General features: G+C 36.3%; 1 protein-coding gene across 1 annotated transcript in view; it reads right to left on the reverse strand.

Annotated features, from left to right (window-relative positions):
* The window catches only part of Nampt (nicotinamide phosphoribosyltransferase), a gene marked incomplete at its 5' end in the record, with an annotated part of 24,446 nt that extends 3,530 nt beyond the window's left edge, over positions 1 to 20,916 (reverse strand). Inside the window, 9 exon segments of the mRNA XM_013510535.1 lie at positions 1,030 to 1,164; positions 2,438 to 2,578; positions 6,429 to 6,548; positions 8,167 to 8,392; positions 11,320 to 11,456; positions 11,939 to 12,097; positions 17,310 to 17,438; positions 19,034 to 19,137; positions 20,760 to 20,916. Of these exon segments, the coding sequence (XP_013365989.1) occupies positions 1,030 to 1,164; positions 2,438 to 2,578; positions 6,429 to 6,548; positions 8,167 to 8,392; positions 11,320 to 11,456; positions 11,939 to 12,097; positions 17,310 to 17,438; positions 19,034 to 19,137; positions 20,760 to 20,916 (1,308 nt within the window).
* Between the last annotated feature and the right edge of the window lie 1,156 nt (positions 20,917 to 22,072).

A 22,072-nucleotide genomic window follows, 5' to 3' on the forward strand; every position in this document is an offset into this window, starting at 1 on the left:
TTTTTTGGTTTTTCTCCGGTACCGGGAACCGAACTCATGACCTTGCACTTGCCAGGCAGGCGCTTTGCCACTGAGCTAAATCCCCAGCCCCTACAGAAATAATTTCAATGTTCCCTCTAGTCTGAAGGTACTTACATTATCTAGTATCTCTGTCACTGAATGGCTTTAAATTAATTGTTGCATTTTTCCCCCCATAAATTTAAATGTAACCTATCAGGGAATGCTGGTTCCTATTCTTCTATAAGTACCACGCACTAACCGACTGCACCGCTGGAGGGCCCTGGTTGCTATTCTTTAATCAAAATGCCTGCATGATTATACAAAGATTGCTGTCTCAGATGTTCTACTGCATCATTCACATTCTCACGTTTTTACTTTTACTGGGTCTCTAGTGACTAGCATGTCTGAGAACCTAATTCAGCAAAGTTTTGGTAGCTGCCGTGGTTAAGTAAAATCTACTCTCAGAATTGTCATGTAAAAGGATCCAACTTTGAAAGTCTGATTTACAAATTTATTTCCATTAAAGATAAAAATTATTTCATTAATTTTGGCTCAAAAACTTAAAAATATACTGAAAGCAACTTGCTGTAAGCAGTAAATCTGGCATAATAGAAAAAATTACAATAGTAAGATATTCATGTATTGGTCTAGTATAAACTTTTCTGAGAATATGACTATGAGTAGTTTCCCTATAAAAATGAGTTTTCCAATCATGTGGCTTACAAACCAAGAAGTTTGTAATTTCACATGCACACTGTAATCCTAGCACTTGGAGGGTGAGGCAGGAGAACTGCTGTGAGTTTGAGGCCGGCCTACACTACACAGTGAGTTCAAGGCCAGCCACAACTACCAGAGAAAACAAAAATCTAATGAGACTAAAGAAAACTATTTGAATTCAGTACTTTTATGAAATTACTTCCATGTCATAACATTTTTCTGAAAGCAATTTAAAAATACAATATAAATACCTCATTATTAATTTAGAGAGCCAATCAACTATCACAAAAAACAATCAGTACCGATACATACCTGACCATATTCCTCAAGGTCTCCTTTTCCTTCCTCAAGTGTGACAAAATTCCCTGCTGGTGTCCTATGTAATGATAATCTGCCCTTTTTAGACCTTTTGTTAGGATCAGCAACTGGGTCCTTGAAGACATTAATCTGAAATCCAGATTAAGAAAGACAAAGAAAAAGAATATTAATCAAGAAATATTCACCACTCACTTGCAAAAAAGTATATACATACATTTATGTATATTTACATATAAATACACACACATATATAGGTATATGTACATATACGCATATGCATGTATATATATATATAACTTTTAAGGTTCTTTACAGGTATAAGGGAACAAACCTATGCCTGGCTTTTGGAAACCTAACTCTTTAGCCTGTTTTGAAGAACAGTTACCTATTAGGAAAAAGAGTACGCAAAGAGCTCAAATACTAGGTATCCTTTCTTACCACACTTAATAGTCCACTTGTAAGACATCTTTGAAAATTTTAACATGTGACCTTTACTGTATTATAAAATGTTTCTAAATGGATACTAAGTGTACTACACACATGCTATTGCAAAAAAACAAAAGAGAGAAGGAGAATAGTACTAAGGTAGAGGCTTTCCCATTTCATAACTTTTCCGTTTGTTTATTTTTTACTGTTATCTAAGTACTGTGGAGGAAAAGACTTTAGAGAACCTGAAGAGAACAGAATGTTTCAGGATCATAAGGTAGGAGAGAAAACGTAACGGAAACTGCCAGCAATGACAGTGGAATGAGATGCAGAATAGAGAGAGAACTAATTCAAGTCTTCTGCAGAGTTCTCAGCCTCCCCTACTCACTGCTTACAGACTCCACACCCTCAAGTGGCTAAGGAAGAACTGGTGCTGTGGTGCACACTATAATCATAGCACCCTGGGAAACTGAGGCAGAAAGGCTTCAAGTTCAAGCCCAGCCCAGGTTTGATTCCCAGTATTGGGGTTGAGGGGGGCACTATAAAGAACAGGGGGATGGTTGTTCAGCTGCCCAGCTGCACTATGCTACTAAACATGACTTTGCTATCACACTCAGAATTCACATTCCACTTTCCTCAAAGTGATTATATACTTGCTTATCTTTGACACAGGATAGCCAGGTTAGCTGACGTTCCTACTCAAATGTGAAGCAGTGACAAATGACTGACATGAACTATCTCTGAAATAATCTTTCAATTTATTGCTTTTTCTGTTTTCAAAGTCTCTTTTTTCCCCCTTCATCATGTTATTACTTAACATCTTTCTTTCCATGCTTCCAAGTCAAGGTCACAAGTACCTGAAAACACACTAATAGTCTAGGACCATGTTACCTTCTGACTGCTGCATTTAGTAGGTGTACTCTACCTACACACAGAAAGAAGGAGCTACAAGAGGAGCAAAAGTTGAAGGACGTACCCCAAGGCCATTGGTGACAACATAGCTACACTTGAAGGAACAATTCAGGAGATCTCTGGTTAACTTCTGTAGCAAAGCTCCACCAGAACCGAAAGAAACATTTTCAATGCTCCACCTTTTTTGTTTCATGCCTTCTACTATCTAGAGGATTAAAACAAAACAAACAATACCTAAGTAATCTGGAAGAGGACAGAGGTTAATTTCAAAGGAAAACATTAATGAGTGAAGCATCCTAGAGATATTTTGTTAACAGTCAATAATGAGATGTGTAAGGTCTACAGCATTATATTTCATATATTCTTTTTAAAGACCTATTTGCTCCCCAAAAAGGCATTTGAAGATGGACATATGTGGAAGCAGGGGATTTCATACATATTTCGTGAATTTGTGTTGTTGCTGTCATTATGGTTGGGTTTGTGGAGTGAGGAACTTGCCTATAAATATCTAAGGTAACTTGAGTCAACTTCTCTGATCCACCTCCTTAAGTTATTGCCCAGATGCCGGCACCAAATGCATTGGGACCAATCACTGGACTCTAGGAATGAGTCTATTCACCTGTACGTAATAATACAGCACATACCATGTTTCAGGTCATACTGCACACCACTAGGAATGGGCATGGGAGTCAATGATTATTAGTGGCAAAAGAAAATACGATCTTTTTTCCTACATAAACAGTTGTGATATTGGTAGAGTCATTTTACTCTGTCTGGTGTTCCAGGGTCATGAACAAGATTATGGGCAGATGCTCTAGGAGATTTATCATTGGATATTTTTGGGAGAATGATTATCTAGCCAGCTACAGAGATTTGTATGATACAAGGTTCTGCTGTTTAGTATAATTCTTTCAAGAGACATATATACACTAAATAATCCAACCTCATTTTAAAATTCTAATTCCTTCTTGAATAAAAATTTATCTTCAAGTAGAAGAATCAATATGGAAACATATTCAATTTATTTTAAAGTAATTCCTAAAATTTAGGTTGTACACAAATCTAGTCTCAAGTCTTACTATTGTGCCTGAACCCAAGGCATCTGAATATAGACTTATTTTTTACTGAGATGAATGAACAAAATGAATTTCAATATGGGAAAAAATTGCAAAAAGTAAAGTAGAAAAAAGGAGGCGAAGAAAGGGAAACAGATGGAGAATAAAACGGTTTGAGTAAATGTGAGAGAAAATAGCTTCAGACCTGTCACCTGATTTTAGATATGCTTCAGAAGCACCATAATGAGGGAATGACAACAATATCACTTAATATGTTGCTGTATTTCCGGCCAAATTTCTTCACTAAAAGTTACAGAAAGGCAGCTTGGAGCTAAAGTGAATTTTTCTGTTAATGGGTAATTCTAAGTAGGGAAAAATTATCATTCAACAACATTTACACAAACAGAAGGGAATGTGATTAGACATGAACTGACAAAATATCACTCTTAGGTACTATTTTTATATTTTATTCCCAAAATATCTAATTGAGGAGCCATATTATGCCATTAGAATTTAATTTTTCTTGAAACAACCATTCATGTGAATTGTGTTACAATGTTCAAGTGCTTTTGCAAAATGTTCTATGGTGATACACACACACACACACACACACACACACACACAAAACCAATGTCTTCTACTAAGTCTCTGGACCAAAGTTGTGATGCTTAGTGGAAATTTCCAAGAAATATAGAAAAAAGGGTTCCAGGAAAATAATGTAGGATAGCTAGAAGAAAGAAAAAACTATTGACTGATGCATAAAATATTAAGATACGATTAAGCCTGGGAAGAAAAACATTGAAAATATTTTGGAATTTAAAGCAGTCTTCCCCTTGCTAACTCTGAGAATTGAATGCTACTTTAATGTCATTAACGAACTATTCCAATGGAGATGTTCCAGTGACACCCACAGAGACTGAATCCTATCAGAAACACAGACACTTTAAATTTTGTCTAATACGGAAAGGATTTTGGCCTCCTTTCCTAAACGAACAGGCTCATTTTGGTACACAATGGAACACAGAAACCGAGAATGGGGTTCCACGGTACACCTTGAGGGATGTCACTAGGGAGACTTCGTGAATAGCAAAGCCTAAGAATGAGGCTGACAGTCAAACTGAGAGTGCAGTTGCTTCAAATAAATCAGATTTTTCACTCTGGGAAAATCCAGGCATCTAATTTAGCATATGTACAAAGCAAAACTGCTACGTGACTGCTTCTGCTTCTAAAAATACATGTTTACTGACCTCCAATATGAAGAAATCAAGTTCTAGCCTCTGAGTTAAATCTATAGACCTTGTTTCTTCAAGATATTCTTCAGATATCCCATGAGTGCCTTTGCATTAACATCAAACTATGCAGTTCTGACTGTTCTACTTACGGGTCCATCAATGCTAAAGAGTGTGTCTCAGGATTCATTCTGTTTATGTGGTGAAGCAGTAAGTCAAACTTTTACGCTGATTCCCAACTTTAAAAGTATGCATACATTCTCAAACTTTACTCTAAAGTCAAGGGATCGGGGCAGAAAGAAGAGTAAGCCAAAGATCTTTGCTGTTTAGAGGTTTAAGTACCTGACTGCCCGACCCAAGGAAGGTGGGCACGGTAGTGGGAATGGGGCTGCTGATGGGTACAAAACTCTGCCTGTTCTTCCAGGGAGGGGAAGCATGTGTGGGAGTCCCTGCCAGGGTGTCTCAAATGGCGGTGTGGGCAATGGTTCTTAAGGTAGCAAGGCAAGTTAACTGTCAGTTCAGCTGAGTGAAGAGGGCAATAGCAATCAAATGTGCTGGCTGAGAGATTTCTTTACTCAAGATGCTTCATCTTTTGTAGGGCACGGTGGTGCACGTCTGTAACCCCAGCACTCCAGAAAGCTGAGGGAAGAAGACTAAGTTTTGGCTCAAGCTGGGGAACTTGTGAGACCCTGTCTCAAAACAAAAATGAAAAAGGGCAAGACATGTAGCTCAGTGCAAAGGCCCTGGTACTTCCAAAAGAAAAGCAAATGAAAAGAAAAAAAGGATCTCCACTTCCTTACTACAGACTTCCAGTTCTTCCTTTTTCATATGAAAGTTCCTAATGTCCCAATACCCAGTGTCTTAGAGAAGCTAAGGCAGTCTGGGAGAGCTGGTGAAGAAATCTCACTTCCGTTATCACAACACAGGTCCATTCCAGAATCTCTCTTTGGAATTCCACAAAAGCACATCACCACAGAAATAGTTTGTGATACATCATAGCTCTCATTTTCAAATCAACTTATGGAAAATTTATAATCTGGGTACTGATTTTAACCATACTAATCTCTTTCAAATAGAAAATCCTCTAATGAACTGTGTCATACAGCTCTTTATCACATAGATTGGGATACATCAAAATGTCAGAGGTTTACGATAGCATCCACATTATGTTATTCTTAATTTTATGGAATATTTAAAGTATTAGTTAAAATGAAACTATAGCTCTTAAAAAGCTTATTTTAAAACAAAACAAGCAAAAGTTAAGATAGTATAATATATTCGGCTGAATCTTACAATATTACTGATGACAGTCAATGCTTAATTTAAAAGAGGTGACAAACCCTTTTATAATTTCTGAAAAAGCACCCATTAACATAACCAAATTTTAATCTGGATCTACGTTAGCAGTCCGAACTTTTTATTTTATATTACAGGAATATTTCTTGACTGACATTATGGTTCAATGAGACATTAGTGAGACATCTTTAGAATCATTATCCAAGGTACTGAATGAGGGGCAAGCACACTTTGGCTAAAACTATTGTCTTTTTGAGATGGTGTCTCACTATGAAGTGCAGGCTGGCCTTGAACTCTCACTGATCCTCCTGCCTCAGCCTGCCATGTGCAGAGATTACAGGTGTGTGCCACCACATCCAGCTTCTTACTTCTAAATGTACTACAACAAACACTTAAAATAAGTCCCACAACTGTACTTAATGTATTGTTTATCAAATTAGTAAAAAGAGCTTAACTAATTTAATAAAACACATACCTCTTGTAAGGTATTAATATCTACTCCATCCCCTTGAATAACTCTAAGATAAGGTGGCAGCAATTTGTAGCCTTTCGAGTTCTCAGTAACAGGAAACTTCTTACCTAAAATATCTAAAACCTGTAATAGAGAGCATACATGCAACACAAATAACTGAAACTGAGAAAAAAATGTAAAAGCTTTCCAAAAACTAAGAAGTTTTACTTTGTCAAACAATCATGTAAATATAAAAATTCAGTTATTTAATTACTTAAAAATTACACATTATTATGTTTAAGGCTATGAAAAGTTTGGTTTCAATCCCTTTAACCAGAGACAGGCAGACTATTTATAGTAAGTCAATTTATACCATAAACTGACTTAAAACAAGTTTCTCCCTTTGCATATTTGAAATTACAAAGAGTGAAAAAATCCTTAATGTTAAATTAAACATTTTAAAATTTAAAGTCATGACTGTACTTTTGACTTGCATTTATTCTGCTTATGCCCAATTCAAATAAAAACTCAGCCCACTTAAATCAAAAACATCAAGGAAACTGACAAAGCTAGAAATGAAACATATATAGTCACATAGTTGCTCAAGTTCTCCTTTCCTCTGTTAAGCCAAACTGCATAATACGCAAACCAGCCTGCTTGTTCATTCACTAATGAAAGTTTCATAGCAGTTGAAATACTTAAAATACTTCTAAAATTTCATGGAAAATTGTCAGATTTCCCAAGAATCAATTTCGTTCCCAAAGTAAACTGATTATAAGATTCCAGCAATGAGAAAATTCTGTAAGTGACTTAAGTTTGTTCCTGTATTTAGTAGTATGTTTTTTAGATAATAAAAAATGTTAAGCTTATGTAGTTTGTTAAAACCAACTATTTCAGGCTATGATAAGAGCTTCAAATTAGCTTACTGTTTGATATCAGAAAGGCTTTGTACCTCTCTCACCTTTCTGAAAGGTAATTTTAGCTGTGAAACAGCGGTAAAGTATGATGGCTACAGTCAAAAGACCTGCACTGGATACTTAGCCTCTTTATGGCACTTGTGTGAACTTGATCAAGTCACTTTAACCTCTCTGAGCCTCTGTTTTTTCTTTTATAACAGCCAATTTTGTATTTGTTACAGAAATTTTTTTTGGATGAGATTTGAGGACATATCTTAATGAAGAGCACCTCACACAGTATTTCTGTAATAGTAAATATCAATCCTCTGATTACTGCTTTTTGAAGAAGGCAAATCAAGTTCACAACACAAAAAAACTGCGAACACTGATAGCTATATTAAGAATCACCAGCACTTCTAAAGAACCACTACTTGAAAAGCATTTTTTAAATTACTTACTTCATATAACCCCAAACATATATTTTCTGTACTAACAACTTCGAAGGTATAACAATAACTTGTGATTAAAGAAAACAGACAAACCACAACAAACTTGGTGACTCAACCCGCAGAATTTATTAAAATGGTAATGCTATTAATTTTGAAGGTGTGGAGGAAAGACCTACATTCAGTAGATCTGATTATCTGACAAGTTTATAAATGTTCTATGACTTTTTGTATCCTTTCTGTGCTATTATTGTGTGAACTTGGGCAAATTTATTATTCTTTCTGGGAGGTATTTCTAAAAAAATAAGGAGATTAGTCTAGAAAGTACTGGCGTGGAATGTGTATAAATTAAATTAAGAGTATTATCAATATACTTGGTCTACAGGCATTTTAACAATCAAGTTACACATTAAAATTTACCTTTAATACAGTATCAAGAGGATTTCCCGAATCGGGTCTGATTACCAGCGGTGCCTCTGTACTTCTCGACAATATTAAATGCCTCAGATCCTCACCCCATATTTTCTCACACGCATTGTAAATGTCATAGCTGTCACTGACCACAGACACAGGCACTGATGAGAACTGTTTCACTATATGTTCAAAAGCATCTTTTTCATGGTCTTTCCCCCACGCTGTTATCGTGCTAGAAAACAAAGTAAAAACGCAGATTTACTTAAGCAGGTATGTTATCTATTGCTGAAGCACTGTTAACCACATCTTATGTTCCCTATGCTACATCACCCGCGTCACAGAGAAGGTGAGTGATTTAGTTTAATGGGTGCACATCACAAGGAAAATGGCTTGTTTCGGCCAAACCAGCACTTGACCAATTAAAATTTTAACGATGACTTTACTCTGCTTCTGTAGCTCTGAACGCCTTCCACAGCTTGTGCCAGGATGTTAGAATACGGACTCCCTCACTCTGTTAGGCACTGCAGGTGCTGGGCTCCCTTCTGCGAGTGTTGGAAACCAGACACCAGCGATACCACGGCATCATTTTGCTTTTTTAGCTTATAAAATCTTACACTTAAAGACAATTACTTACAGCAACTGTTTATACTATACCACTCATGTATATAGTCAACTAATTCTTTGCCTGTTATATCTTTAAATAGCCAGAAATAGGCAGTCATTTCACTTACAAATTACTATTCATACACACCCAAGGAACAGGAATTTTAATGTCTACTTTGAGAAAACATAATTAAGATGAGGACTAGAGTATGACAGTTTATAAACAGGCTAGAGTATTAGGCAAGAATGGCTACTATCACTTTTCAAAAGTCCTCAATAATGGCTTTTTTTACTGAATACTTTAGTATCAAATGAGTAATTTTAAATATTTGTTGTTTAATTAATACATAACATAAATAATTTAAAAAGTCTTATAAAATTTAAGAATGAAAATTGTAACTACTTCTTTAGGCCAATCAACTTTTCTTCCCACTAATTTTATAGTTTTGGCCTTTTCCCTGTTCTCAGTTAAATAAGGAATGACAGCCCATTCATTATAAAGCCCATGTAAATGTAAGTTTATATCAAAACTACCTGAAAAACTATACTAATTTAAGTTGGAATCCGCTATTTCATACAAACTTTTTTCCTAAAGGACTGCAGTAAACTTTTCTCATATGGTGACTGATAGCAGGTGAGCAGGTACACTTCAGGACTCTGAAGATATAGTGACCCAGAGACTGCCCTTGTCTGAAACCCAGAAAAGGTCTATTTACCTCAAACTCATCTGATAGTAAATACTCTTGGTAGAAACTACATACACCAGGCATGGTGGTGCACGCCGGTGCATGCCTGTAATCCCAGCACTTGGGAGGCTGAGGCAGGAGGATCGCTATGAGTTTGGGCCCAGCCTGAGCTACACGGCAAGACTCTGTCTCAAAAAAGAGAGAGAAACTATACAGGCTGCCAATGGCTTTGATGCCAGTTTTTGGCTTCATGTAAGCACCTGCAGGCCAAAAGGAAAAGTAAGATATACACAAAGAGAAGCCCCCTTCTTCAAATTCAGAGTTGCTACTGTCCTCTTTATTCTGCTACTGGTGTGTATTTCTAGCAAACAGCCATCAATGTTTAGTTCTCATCTTCCTTGCTTTCCCCAATGGTATGTGAACTTTCCCAAAGCTTTCTTTCCTGCTGTCAGTGACACTGTCCACATTCCAACGCCCTTTCCACTGCTAGGTTCCTTTTCCATCTTCCCCGCTCGGTGCGGTCTCCACCCTCTAACCTGTCACACGTTACTAGTGCTCGCTGCTCTCACTGGGGCGCTTGTCTCCCCCGTAACCCTTTCCTGTGTGAAAAATCCCCCCGTAGTGAGAGTCTCCAGTATTTGTATGGTGGCTCAGGTTTTTCTTCTGGGCTCCAGAGCTACTTTGTTAGGGAGGAGGCCACAGACATGTCCCATGGCCTCTTCCACAAAATCCTACAGCACTTATTCTTAAAAGTATTTTAATGTGGACATCATAAATGACTATTCTGCTTGATTAATGAATTCAACACATGCTATTCCCCTAATTTCACACACCAAATTAAATGACTGCTTTAACTTTTCCCTCCTTCTTTTATTTGGCTGGATGGAGGAACTGAAGGGCAGGGAGATAAAGGACTTGCTCAAGGCCACCCATGATGTCAGCTGTAAGGTCACTCACATTTCTCAACTTTCAGTCTAATGGTTTTTTTTACTAACTGTTGCCGTTTAAAAGATATTTCTATTTAAGAATATCTAAAGCATTCTTATATATTAATATTCAAACATAATACATAGTATAAGACCATAAATAGAAAATGAATTTTCATCCTGTGCTACACAGTGTCCTTTTCATTTGAACACAAAGCCCTGAAGATGAGACCATCTTTATCCTCAGGTTTAAGGTGTACTGATGCTATGGCTTAGAAACCAAATTATAATTGAAAAGCCTAGTATATGGTTAACACTAAATTCTTAGAAGGTGTATAAACATAAGTCAAAAATAAAAATAATCTCAAAGCTTATGTGTTAACAATGCCCTTAGTTTTTTTCTATCCATTAATCTTGAACCTTTTATGTAATAATGTTCAACCAGGCCCTACCAATACAGCAGTGCTCATAAATATTAGCTCAATCTACTCTCTACCAAACTCCAACTAAGATCAAGTTTTTAGCAATTTTATCTCCTAAGCCATTGCTCATATTTATCTACTTTTTTCCCATTCATTTCGACATTTGGCTCTAGATATCATCACCTCAGAATTGCTGTAAATTTCCTAGCTTCAGTTTTTTCTTTATTTAGTTCATTGGCTCTCCTGCCATCAAAACATTAAAATATATCTCTGGAAAGTAACTTCTTTGCTTAAGAACTTCAGGGCTTGCTCCCATTTGAAAATGCTTGATTAAGAATAAGCTAGCATGATGTGCACACAGTTAACACTCAAGGTCAAAACGAGTATGAAGGCTCTCATTAACCATATTCTATGTTCTCTACAAAATCTTTTTTCATGCTTATTTTATTCCCTGAACACACTCCTACACTCCTCTTTCATCAAAATATTTGTTTGACACAAGATAAAAGCATAGAATTTTACCTGTGTTCTGCTGCTGGAACAGAATAGCCCGGAACAGGATCTTTTGTGCCATAGTATTTTTTAATCAGAGCAATTCCTGCTACTGTATCTGTTCCTTTGAAGTTAACCAAATGAGCAGATGCCCCTATGCCAGCAGTCTGAAAATTAACGTAAGTCAAAGTTCAAAAAAGAAAATGAAAAACCCATATTGAAAGTATTTAGCATAGCCGCTGAGAGAATCATTGCCTGCAGACAGTAATGACGTATCTTTAGAGCTTTCAATGGTAACAAGCAGCCTGCAGTGGCACATGTACCCCACCCTGTTTCTACTCTCTTCTCTTTCCTTGCCTTCCCTACTCTCCGGCATTATTTAACATCTGATAAGTATATTGTGCCCATTTTTCTCTCTCTCCTTCCATCCCTCCACTAGTGTCTAAAGTACTGGGACATACAATAAAGTATACCTGGAACACTGGGTGATACACAGTAAGTTCTCAGTATGTATTTATTGACTGCATCTCTGGAATTTCAAAATTGGCCTACCTAGAACCAAAATTAATCCCAGTAACATCTTGAAAAACATATAGCACTACTCTAACAATCCACACTTTATCCAACAAGGTTCATTTCAGTGTCTTACCTCTTGGGAAGAGACTCCTCTGTAGCCAAAATCGTGTAACTTGTATTCCAGGCCATCTAAGTTACCAGACGTTTCCAACAAGTATTTGGCCAATATTTTCTTCTGCTCTCTAGAATTTGTGGCCACTGTGATTGGATACCAGGATTGAACAAGAATAGTCTGTAGTAACAAAATCAACCACAAAAATTAACACATAAAATACGGGGCTCTTTCTGGGGAAAAATCCTAGCTTTCCCTGGGGAGATATCTTGTACTTCCACACTATCGAAAATATCTATCAGACGTTTCCACTGAATAGCAGGATGTATGACTTGTGCATTTTGGATACCGCACACAGCTTAGCTCTTAAAGCAGTAACAAAGAAGATGACATGCCAAACCACTGTTAGTGGAGAACTTCAAATTACCATGTTTCTATTTAAAGCTTCAAAAAGGCAAATAATGTTTTGAAAAAACTAGTAAAGGATCAACTTTTAAAAGAATTTTTAATCTTCCATGGATTGATAATTTTATAAAGTTCAATTACACTTGGATGTGGCGGCAATGTCAAATTGCCAAGTGTCTAAAAGCTTATTCTCGATTTCTTCCCTTAATGTGGACCAAACAGGTCACACAACTGCACTGGATTATGAGCCACATCTTCAACAGTACTGGCTTAAAGAAGTTACTCATTTCCTCCTCTAGGTAGTCCTGGATCTAGTATGACTACTTCAAAATCACATACTTAAGATACGTCATTCTTGGCATGAAAGAATTCTAGTTAGTGACTTATGCTTTATCCTTGTTTTTATTTATTTATTTTCTGTCTTTTTTTGTTTTTTTTTCTGGTACTGGGAATCAAACTCATGACCTTGCGCTTGCCAGGCAGGCGCTGTGCTGCTGAGCTAAATCCCCAGCCCCTATCTTTGTTCTTAACTGAAGTTTTATTACAAGAAAGCCACACGAAACATTTCTGCCTATGTCACACAACTACAAAGTGACTGTCTCATTTTGTAATGCCAATGGCTACAAGTTCTCAAATGAGGTGGAAGAAATGCTAGGTTTGTATTTTCCCCATCCCTGCTTTATCTACTTGATTTTTTTCTTTTTTTCTCGGCTGCCGGGAAACTCCAATGAAAGTCTAATGTTCAATCACAGCAATCACCTTAATTATTTTGGCTTGGGAATTTACTTCTCCACTCTAGGATCATTATTTTATAAACCTTATGTGATTAGAAGCAGGTTCAAAGCTATTTTAGAATAGCTAACAATCTAAATGTTAGCTGAAATGACAACGTCTGAGCTATACCAAAAAGATACTTAATTTCTTAAATTTTACAAAATAAGCTTCTGCTAAATACCAGGTAAGTGATCAGTAAATAAAACAAGTAAAAACAAATAAAAAGATTATTTAACCTTAGGCTCACCAATCTGGTTAGCTAAAAAGAAAAATACCATAGCATTAGACTCCTGTTACTGGTTAAATATGGCTGGAGTCTACTTTTTCACCCTCGATTCAGGGCTATCTCTGTGATTTGTGTTTGACCAAAATGATGTGGCTGAAATCACGCTGTGTGACTTCAAAGCCTCAGTTTCAAGGTTTTGAAGGTTCCACTGTTATTTTCTTAGAGCTAACACGCTGGGAAGAAGCGTTGTCCGGTGAGTGAGGCCTGACAGTTGCTGCTATCTGAGCTGAAGTCCTCTACATGGGAGTGAGCCATTTTAGGCTGCCCAGCCCTGGCTGACCCCAAGGCCAAACAGAGATGGAGAAGTCCAAGCAGACTAGTGGGCAACAGACTCACGAGAAACAACAGTAGTGTCAGGCTATTAAATTTTGGGGTAGTTTGTCACACGAAGCTGATGAAACTCGTAACTCAATTACCTGTATACTGATCATTCTCCTGAAATTCTTTTTTGATCCCTCTGCCAGTGACCACAATTCTCCTCCTAATCTTTGGCTTCTGTGACTTACTCTTTATATTTCTACTTGACACCACTGTGTTATTCATGCTGCATCATGTTTAAAAAGCCCTGAATGGCCATTTCCTGCTCATGAGGAGGAAAGCCTAATTCAAACAGAACTGAGGCTTTCTGTAAGCTTGCTGAGCTCACCACCTCAATTCTGTCTCCTATAACACTTTACAGTGCAGCGCTCAGTGAATTATATGTCATTCTAAACACACTGTGCTATGCCTTAGCTCTGTATCTCTCTTATTAAAAGTTATTTCCTGTTTCATAATTCCTTGGATAGCATTACCTATTTTTCTGGTACCAACGCAGCATAAATTCTGTATGGCGTTAGATGTAAGTTAAGAATGAATTACCACCTGACCCTGGGGGCTCTTAGTTAAGACAAATTTTATGTTAATTTCTTTGCCTAGCGATTTTTTGTACACTGTTTATATACTCAACATGCACGTGTTGAATTTAATTCAATCAATTCTCACATTTTCATTCAACTCAGATATCAGTATTATGTAGGAGTATCATTAAGATATAAAACAATGTGAAAACTCTAGTTGAGTTATAAAGGTAGAAGATTGACCTTACCCCTCGAAAAATGCCAGGGAAGGAGAGAAATAACTATCAGACACAGTGATCCTTCACATCACATTTCCTTCCATAGTCCAACAAAATCAGCTTAAATTACACTCTTAACAAAATCACTCCCCTTTTAAAAAGATCACTGTAGGTGTAAGCAAGGGAAAGAAAGGCAAGTTAGTCTGGGTTAATCCAAGGTCTGATGAAGTAGGCCTTGTTGGAAACTTTTCTGAAACAGCAATTTGCCACACAAGGTAAAAGCTTAGCTGAAAACTAAGACTGAGGTAAGTGAACCTGTAAATTTCTTTTCAGAACTGTTGTAATGCCACTGTGCAGAATGAGGGTTTCACAGAATGAGAACTGGTATGGTACTGAAGAAGGGCTGCACCTATACTGTTCGCTTGTCTGCTCACCTCTCAGGACTCAGCTTCCTCATCCGTCAAATGACATTTCACCAGTGGAACCATTTTTAAGTCATCTTTTTTCCTTTCCTTTTGGCAGAACTGCTAGGCTCTCTTGTTTTGAAATATGATGGGAGGACTAAAGTGTCCTCTAACACTAATACTGACAATAAAGCAACTCAGTAATTTTAGTGTGTTTTAAAGTTCAGTGTCCTTCTATTGGGTGAATAACAGTCAGTGAAATGTTATTAATAACTTCGAGTACAAATGGAAGGAGAATTGAAAGAAATACTACTTAGTGCTATTATTTAAAGTGTTTTAAATTAGGAATAGCTTCAAGTTTGCAAACAAATGTGTCAGAGCTGGTAACAGATTTTAAATACAAGGTGTAACCTTAAGGTTGGGAATTAATAAAAATAGGGTGAATTTCTTCTACCCCCACAAAAACATCCCATGAAACAGGAAGAGTGATTAGGAAGATGATTATTCTACAGCTGTGCACTCAGAATAATATTTTTTTAAAGATAGGATTGACTAGAAATTACAACAAGGAATAGTACTAGACCGTAAATTCTTGTGTGCTGGATAAAAAATACCTACTTGGGACTGAAATGATTTTTTAAAAACATATATATATATATATGGTAAAGTCAGTATAAATTGTTTTTTTTTTTTTTTTTTTGTTTTTTCTCCGGTACCGGGAACCGAACTCACGACCTTGCACTTGCCAGGCAGGCGCTTTTGCCGCTGAGCTAAATCCCCAGCCCAGTATAAATTGTTTTAGGTTATAAGCAACTAAAAGCAAGGGCGCAAAGACATTTTTTAAACAAAATTTGTCCCATATTGGATTTATGTTTGAGAATTAAACTACCAGTGTAAGACATCTGATACACTGTTTACTTTATGGTTTCTTAGTAAAATATACCAAAAATAGTAATAATTATTAAAACACAGAAATTTCTTAAGGCCAGTGTTTCTTTTTTTTTGTTTGTTTTTCTCCGGTACCGGGAACCGAACTCAGGACCTTGCGCTTGCCAGGCAGGTGCTTTGCCGCTGAGCTAAATCCCCAGCCCCGGCCAGTGTTTCTTTTAGACAAGAAGCAAGCTGGAATGGTAACAGACTTACTAGTATTTGCTTTAGGATACCCCAATTAAGCAACAGTCCTTACTGATGAAATCTTGTCTGACAAATAAAAAGAAAGTAAGTTTATCTTCCACTAATTTATTTTCCTCCTGTTTAGGATCTTTGGGATTTTAAGGTAAAAGGCCACTCTAGAGATGTGGTTAAGGACTCTAAGGCAGGGGAGGGAAAAGCAGGTTTAGCAAGTGTAAGGCCTTTGGTTCAGTCCCCGGTACCATCAAAATAACAGCGAAGCTCTTCTATGCTTGTGTTTTTGCAATGTTATTCCTTCAAAATCAAATAGTTGCCAGTACAAAACTAATTATATATACATATATATGTATTTTTTTAACTGAGTTCTGCTAAAGTTTTAGTATACAGTATAGATGATTTTAAAGTGTTATAATTATCTGTCCATTTTTCCTGAGCCCATAATTGGCCTGTTAATAGCTGATGGCCTAACAAGTGTGTAATAATGTTTACATTTCCTGTAATTTAGTAACACGTACTTCAAACATATTCTTGGACCTGTTACTTTTCCAATTTTTTCAGTTTTTTTTGGAAGTCAAACTTAAATGTAGTAGTCTACAACATAAATTGTTTTGGTCGGTTAATTGAAGAGTTGGTTGGAACAACTAAGTAAACACTCCTCAGAAAGGTATTTCTAGGCTTTTGCTAGGGTATTCCTCTTACAGACAGACTCCACACCACATCGCTGAGAAGGTGAATAGACTGTTACCACAACGTAAGGGACTGCTTGAAAAGCCCGTGGTTATTTAAGATATACAAAATGAAAACCGCCTTGTAACGCAAACCAACAGCTCAGAATATGCCTTTCTTCTATATTTAGAAATTAAACAATAATGAATAGTCAATCTTGTTTGTATTTAGATGAGAAGCTGAAAAATATCAGGATCGAAACTGATCAGAGAATGAAGTAGTTATTAAAAGCTGGAACAATGTTCTTCTAGTCTAAATGGAACAGAATAGCCATAAAATGTCTTTTAAGTTACTAAAAATATACCTGTGCTATTTTCCTAATTTTGCTCTAAGATAATATAATTTAGAACAAAAATAAAAAGGGAGCTGAGTTTTAAAAGTAGTAATTTGATTTATAAAATCACAGAACATTAGATTTCACTGGAAAGAACCTTAATGATTCAACTGTCCAACTGTCATTTTATAGATGAGGAAACAGAGGGGTGGAAAAGCTAAGTAAATTGCAGGAGATTGCAGTTTTATTAGTAGCAGATTCTCAACTAGAACCCTAGTTTAAATGGTCTTTACCATCAATTATTATTAAGAAAAGCAACGACAGCAACAATTACTCACCTCGATCCAATTTGTAAGCCAGTAGCACTCTGGGTCTGTGTTTTCCACTGTGAAGAGAACGTTTCCTCTGGGAATGACGGAGCCCTCAGGAACGGCCTTTACTTCTATAGGGAGATGCCCATCGTATTTCTGGTAGGAAACAACAATGAATTCACTCATTTGACACAGGGTACGCCCTGCTGTTTAAAATTATTTACCCCTAAGAGAAGCTGTTATGGAAACTGCAGTTGTCGATGTTATATGGTTAGCAATAATAATCTAATCAGAATATCCCTAGCTTCCTAAAATTAATTACAATTATTAAAAATTTAGGCACTGACGCTGATTTTTAAATTTAATGCTGTCAAGTGTTTCTCCTAAGGATACCGACCAGAGAAGACAGAGATAATTCCAAACAGATCAGAAATAGTTTTTCCCTGACCTTTCACAAAATAAGGAAGTTTTATTTCATTGTACTGTATTCTAAAAACATTCCAAGAACACTACTGTTATTCAACACTTGCCAAAGATGGATAAAATAAGGGATTGCTGTAACAGAACAAAAGAAAAAAAAGAGGCAAATCCTTGCAGGAGACTCTCAGTGAGTGATGTCTATTCTTGTAGTAGACTGCAACCATGAGACAGGCCAATCACAGAACCTTGGCAATCAACACCCAAATCTGATTTCAGTAACTTCTTATTAAAGTAACAGGTTCCCTCCACACTTAGGCTGAGGGCTATCTTGCTGCATGGTATGTTCGTATGCATTTAACTGAATCTTCCCCACCTTGCCTTCAGCTAAAATCTGTAGCTAACTACACAGCATGATGTGTCTACCTGACTCTTTCAAAGACCCATGAACAAAGAGGAAAACGCAGTATTTTAATTTTTTTTCTTGTTTTTTTGAGATAAGGTCTCACTCTATAAATTCAGGCTGCCCTTCACCTCACTATATAGCCCAGGTTGGCCTTGAACTCACAGCGATCCTTCTGCCTCAGCCTCCTGAGTGCTGGGATTATAGGCATATGCCGCCACACTCAGCTCTAGAACTCGTTATTTTAATACATGCATGTATTATATGATGTAAGATGTGCATTTGCAAGATATAAATTAACACTTAATATTGAGAAGTCAGCAGATTCCATTTGTATTACTGAAACCAGCAAAGGACATTCAGCATTACGATGCAGCCCTCATCTCTTTGAATGCTCAGAAGTTTAAGCAGAAGATTCAAATGTACTAGATATGAATATTATAATAAAATAAAAAATAAAAAATAAAAATTAAGTTCACGGTTCTGTACCAAACCATTTTAATTATTCAGTGAGTGAACTTTTCCACAATTATTTCATAGTTATAGACTCACAGCACCTAGTTTCAGTTAAGGAAACAGAAATACATTTTGAAACTGTCAAACAACCATGGCCTTTTAAAAATTATTAGTGGTCTTTCACTAATAATTACATGTTCCTCGGTGGATTTTCAAGAATGGATTAAGTTACTTTCCTGAAAAATGTTATTCAAGTTATTTTATCTAACAAGTTACTTAGATGTTCTACAGGTTCTATATGGTCATGATTTAGACTTAGGAGGGAAAAAAAACCCCAAATGTTAATTCTATAGCTTTTTACAAGAATGTCTAAAAAAGCCATTACATTCAGACCATAAGTAGAGACCAATCTCTATTCAACTGCCTTTGCAAGAAACTGAACTAAAACATATCAAAACAGGAAACTACTTTTTACCTCAAGAATGTAGTTCCATCCTTTTTCATTAAAGACATCGTCCTGGAAGTGTTCTCTGTACACCTCTTTGGCTTCCTGGATTTTCTCTTTGGTCACAACCTTACCTAAAAGGATACACATGTCCGGTTCAAGTTCTACAGAGAGTCTTTGAATTGCTGAACTGTCATAAATTTAAAGTCTTTAGCTATTTTATTCATTCTATGGATTAAATAATGGGAGGTTAAATGACTCAGCTAACAGAGTCAGAAAAGGCATTTATACTTCCAATCACTCACTTGAAGCATGTTAACTTATTTTAAAAGCAGGTAACATAAAACAAAAAGCATTACTTGCATTTTTTTTTTAAATCAATAAAGTATACATTCAGATGTTAGACAGGATTCAAAAACTTCATATATTTTCCAGGTGAAACTTTCCATTTTACCCATAAAGGATGTGATCTTTAGGGTTGGTAAGCCTGTAATTTTTACAATTACTAAATTTTTGCCCCCTATACAATTTTATGTAATTTTTTAATCTGTAAAATAAACATAATGGGAAAGTACCTGCTTATAGGATGGCTGCAAGAAATAAATGAGTTTAAGCCCAGAACCATCTACAATAATGCTGCTCTAGAGTGGGTAATCTTCATGTTTTAGTTATGTTAACCACATGTATTTTACCAAGTTCTTAAGCTGTATAGCTGAATTAAAATATTCCATCAAGGGCTAAGTATGTAGTTGAGGGATAGAGCACTTGCCTACTATGCGTGAGGCTCTGGATTTGATCCCAAATAAAAAAATAAATAAAATGTATCATCAGTCTTTGCAAACTATACAAGGTGACTAGTAAACTCATTTAAAACTACCTTGGACAGTCCTGCCACAAAGTAGATCTTCTGATATCTAGGCAAGGGTTTCAACCGTACAGTGTAACTATCTGATTTTAAAACAGATAGACTAGGGAAAAGTTCCCATTTCCATGAAATTAAACTTGGTCCACACTCACTCTGAAATTAATTTTACTTCAAAACTTCCAAGATGTATAAGATCTCTGGGATGGGCTGGGGATGTAGCTGAGTGGTAGAGTGCTTGCCCAGCATGCACAAGGGCCCAAGTTCAATCCCTAGTATCACCGAAAAAAAAAAAAAAGAGATCCTTGGGAACTGTTCTTTCTCTTGTAAAAACACCATTATGAAATGGACTAAAAATGGCCTTTCAAATTAAAAAAACACAGAAATCATTGGGTTTTCTTGTAAAATGGATCAGTATAAAACTATGCTAGTTATAATTCTATCATAATTCAAAATGAATTTCTAGGTAAAAAACAAATCCTTAAGTTTAAATTGATCACTAAAATATATTAGCTAATTAGGTTAGCCTCTGAGTACTACTGACTTTTCTAATTTTACTCCAAAACTTAACAGTTTCAGAAAACCTTTCTCATACTTAGAATACCAAATATGCACACTAAATTCTAAGGTTTAACATGTTCAGATTAACAGATTAAAAGTATTTACGAAGGAACTCCAAAGTAAACCAGTGGTGGAGAACCTATGGCATGTGTGCCGCAGCAGGTTGTCTGCATCGCTGAAAGCTCTAAAAGGTTCACCATCACTGAGTTAAAGTAATGAGACATCAAAGTCAGACTACTCAAAAATTACCTCAAATAACAGAGTATGAAAATATAGGGAAAAAATATGAAGTTACACAAAAGCAGAATTTTAAATGTACTAGGAAAAGTATACCTTTTAAGTATTTATTAAGAATGTACTGCAACCCATAAAATACTGTTTCCTCGTATTTCACCTTCCTTACTTTGGAGTTTTCCGTCTTCTTTTCACGGCATTCAAAGTACGAATAAACTTTGCTTGTGTTGGGTGGATATTGTTTATAGTGAGTAACCTAGGTAAAGAAAAGTACTTTAGTTGGAAAACATAAGAGCAGACCATAAATCACAACCAAAGAGGCTGAAGTTATTTCAAAACCAGAAAAACTATACTTTAAGGCCTTTATGTTGGTCTTGGGGAATAGCCTTTGACTCAGAAGGGACAAGCAGTTGCCTGTGGGCCATAATCCATGTAGAAGAATAAAATGAAAGCCAGTAGGTTCAGACAGGTTATGTGTTTGCATCCTTTGTGAGACGCCTGGGACCAGAGAAACTTTGGAGATTTGAGAATACTTACATATACTTATGAGATATCTTGGGGCTAGGATCCACGTACAAACACAAAATTCACTGATTTTCACAAATGAAACACACTTTATACACACAGCTTGAAAGTAACCTTACATAGTAGTATTAGTGGATCTCTCTTTTGGCTACAAACTGTCACATGAAGGCGGGTGTGAAATTTTCCCTTCATGATGTCATGCCTATGGCTCAAAAGTTTTGACTTTTGGAGCAAACTTTGGATTTTTGGGTTAGAAGGCTCAACCTACTGCTACTATGTGAATGTGATATATTCAGTACTAGTCAATGACTTCGCAAGACAACTTCATTTACATATGAGGTACCAAAGATGATCCTTTCTAGCTTTCACAGTAACCCTATAGAAACCTGGGTCAAAGCAACAGCAGCTGCAAAAAAATGAAAAATAAATAAAAACCGTGTTTTGTAATCTTTTTTATGCTCAAATCACCTCCTAGTTGAAAAATAAATTTCTATACAATGTTACATCAAATCTTATGAGTTTAAAAATATGAAGAGGTTGAGTAAGAGTCACTGTTGAAAATTTATCTGCTTTTGTTTAAAGACCTAGAAGTAAAAAGTGTTATTATAACCTGAATTTTATTTCAGTATTTTTATCACATTAAATCATTTTACTAATTAAAATAACTAACAGACTAGTGTGTATCTGCCCAGCTGAAGGAAGGGGAATAGAGTGTAAGGTTTAGAGAACAGGCTGAATCACCGCAATGGCAGAGCCAATTTTTACCGACCGAGTGTCATGCCAAGCCATTACCAACATAAACTACTTTTTCCTCTTTGGTTGTAAAATCTCAATAAAATTTGGCTCTGCCTTAAAGAATCTTCACAGCTTAGCACAAGAACTCTGAA

This window comes from Chinchilla lanigera, unplaced genomic scaffold (genome assembly GCF_000276665.1).
Source record: "Chinchilla lanigera isolate Chin_1 unplaced genomic scaffold, ChiLan1.0 scaffold00009, whole genome shotgun sequence".
Taxonomy (NCBI): Eukaryota; Metazoa; Chordata; class Mammalia; order Rodentia; family Chinchillidae; genus Chinchilla; species Chinchilla lanigera.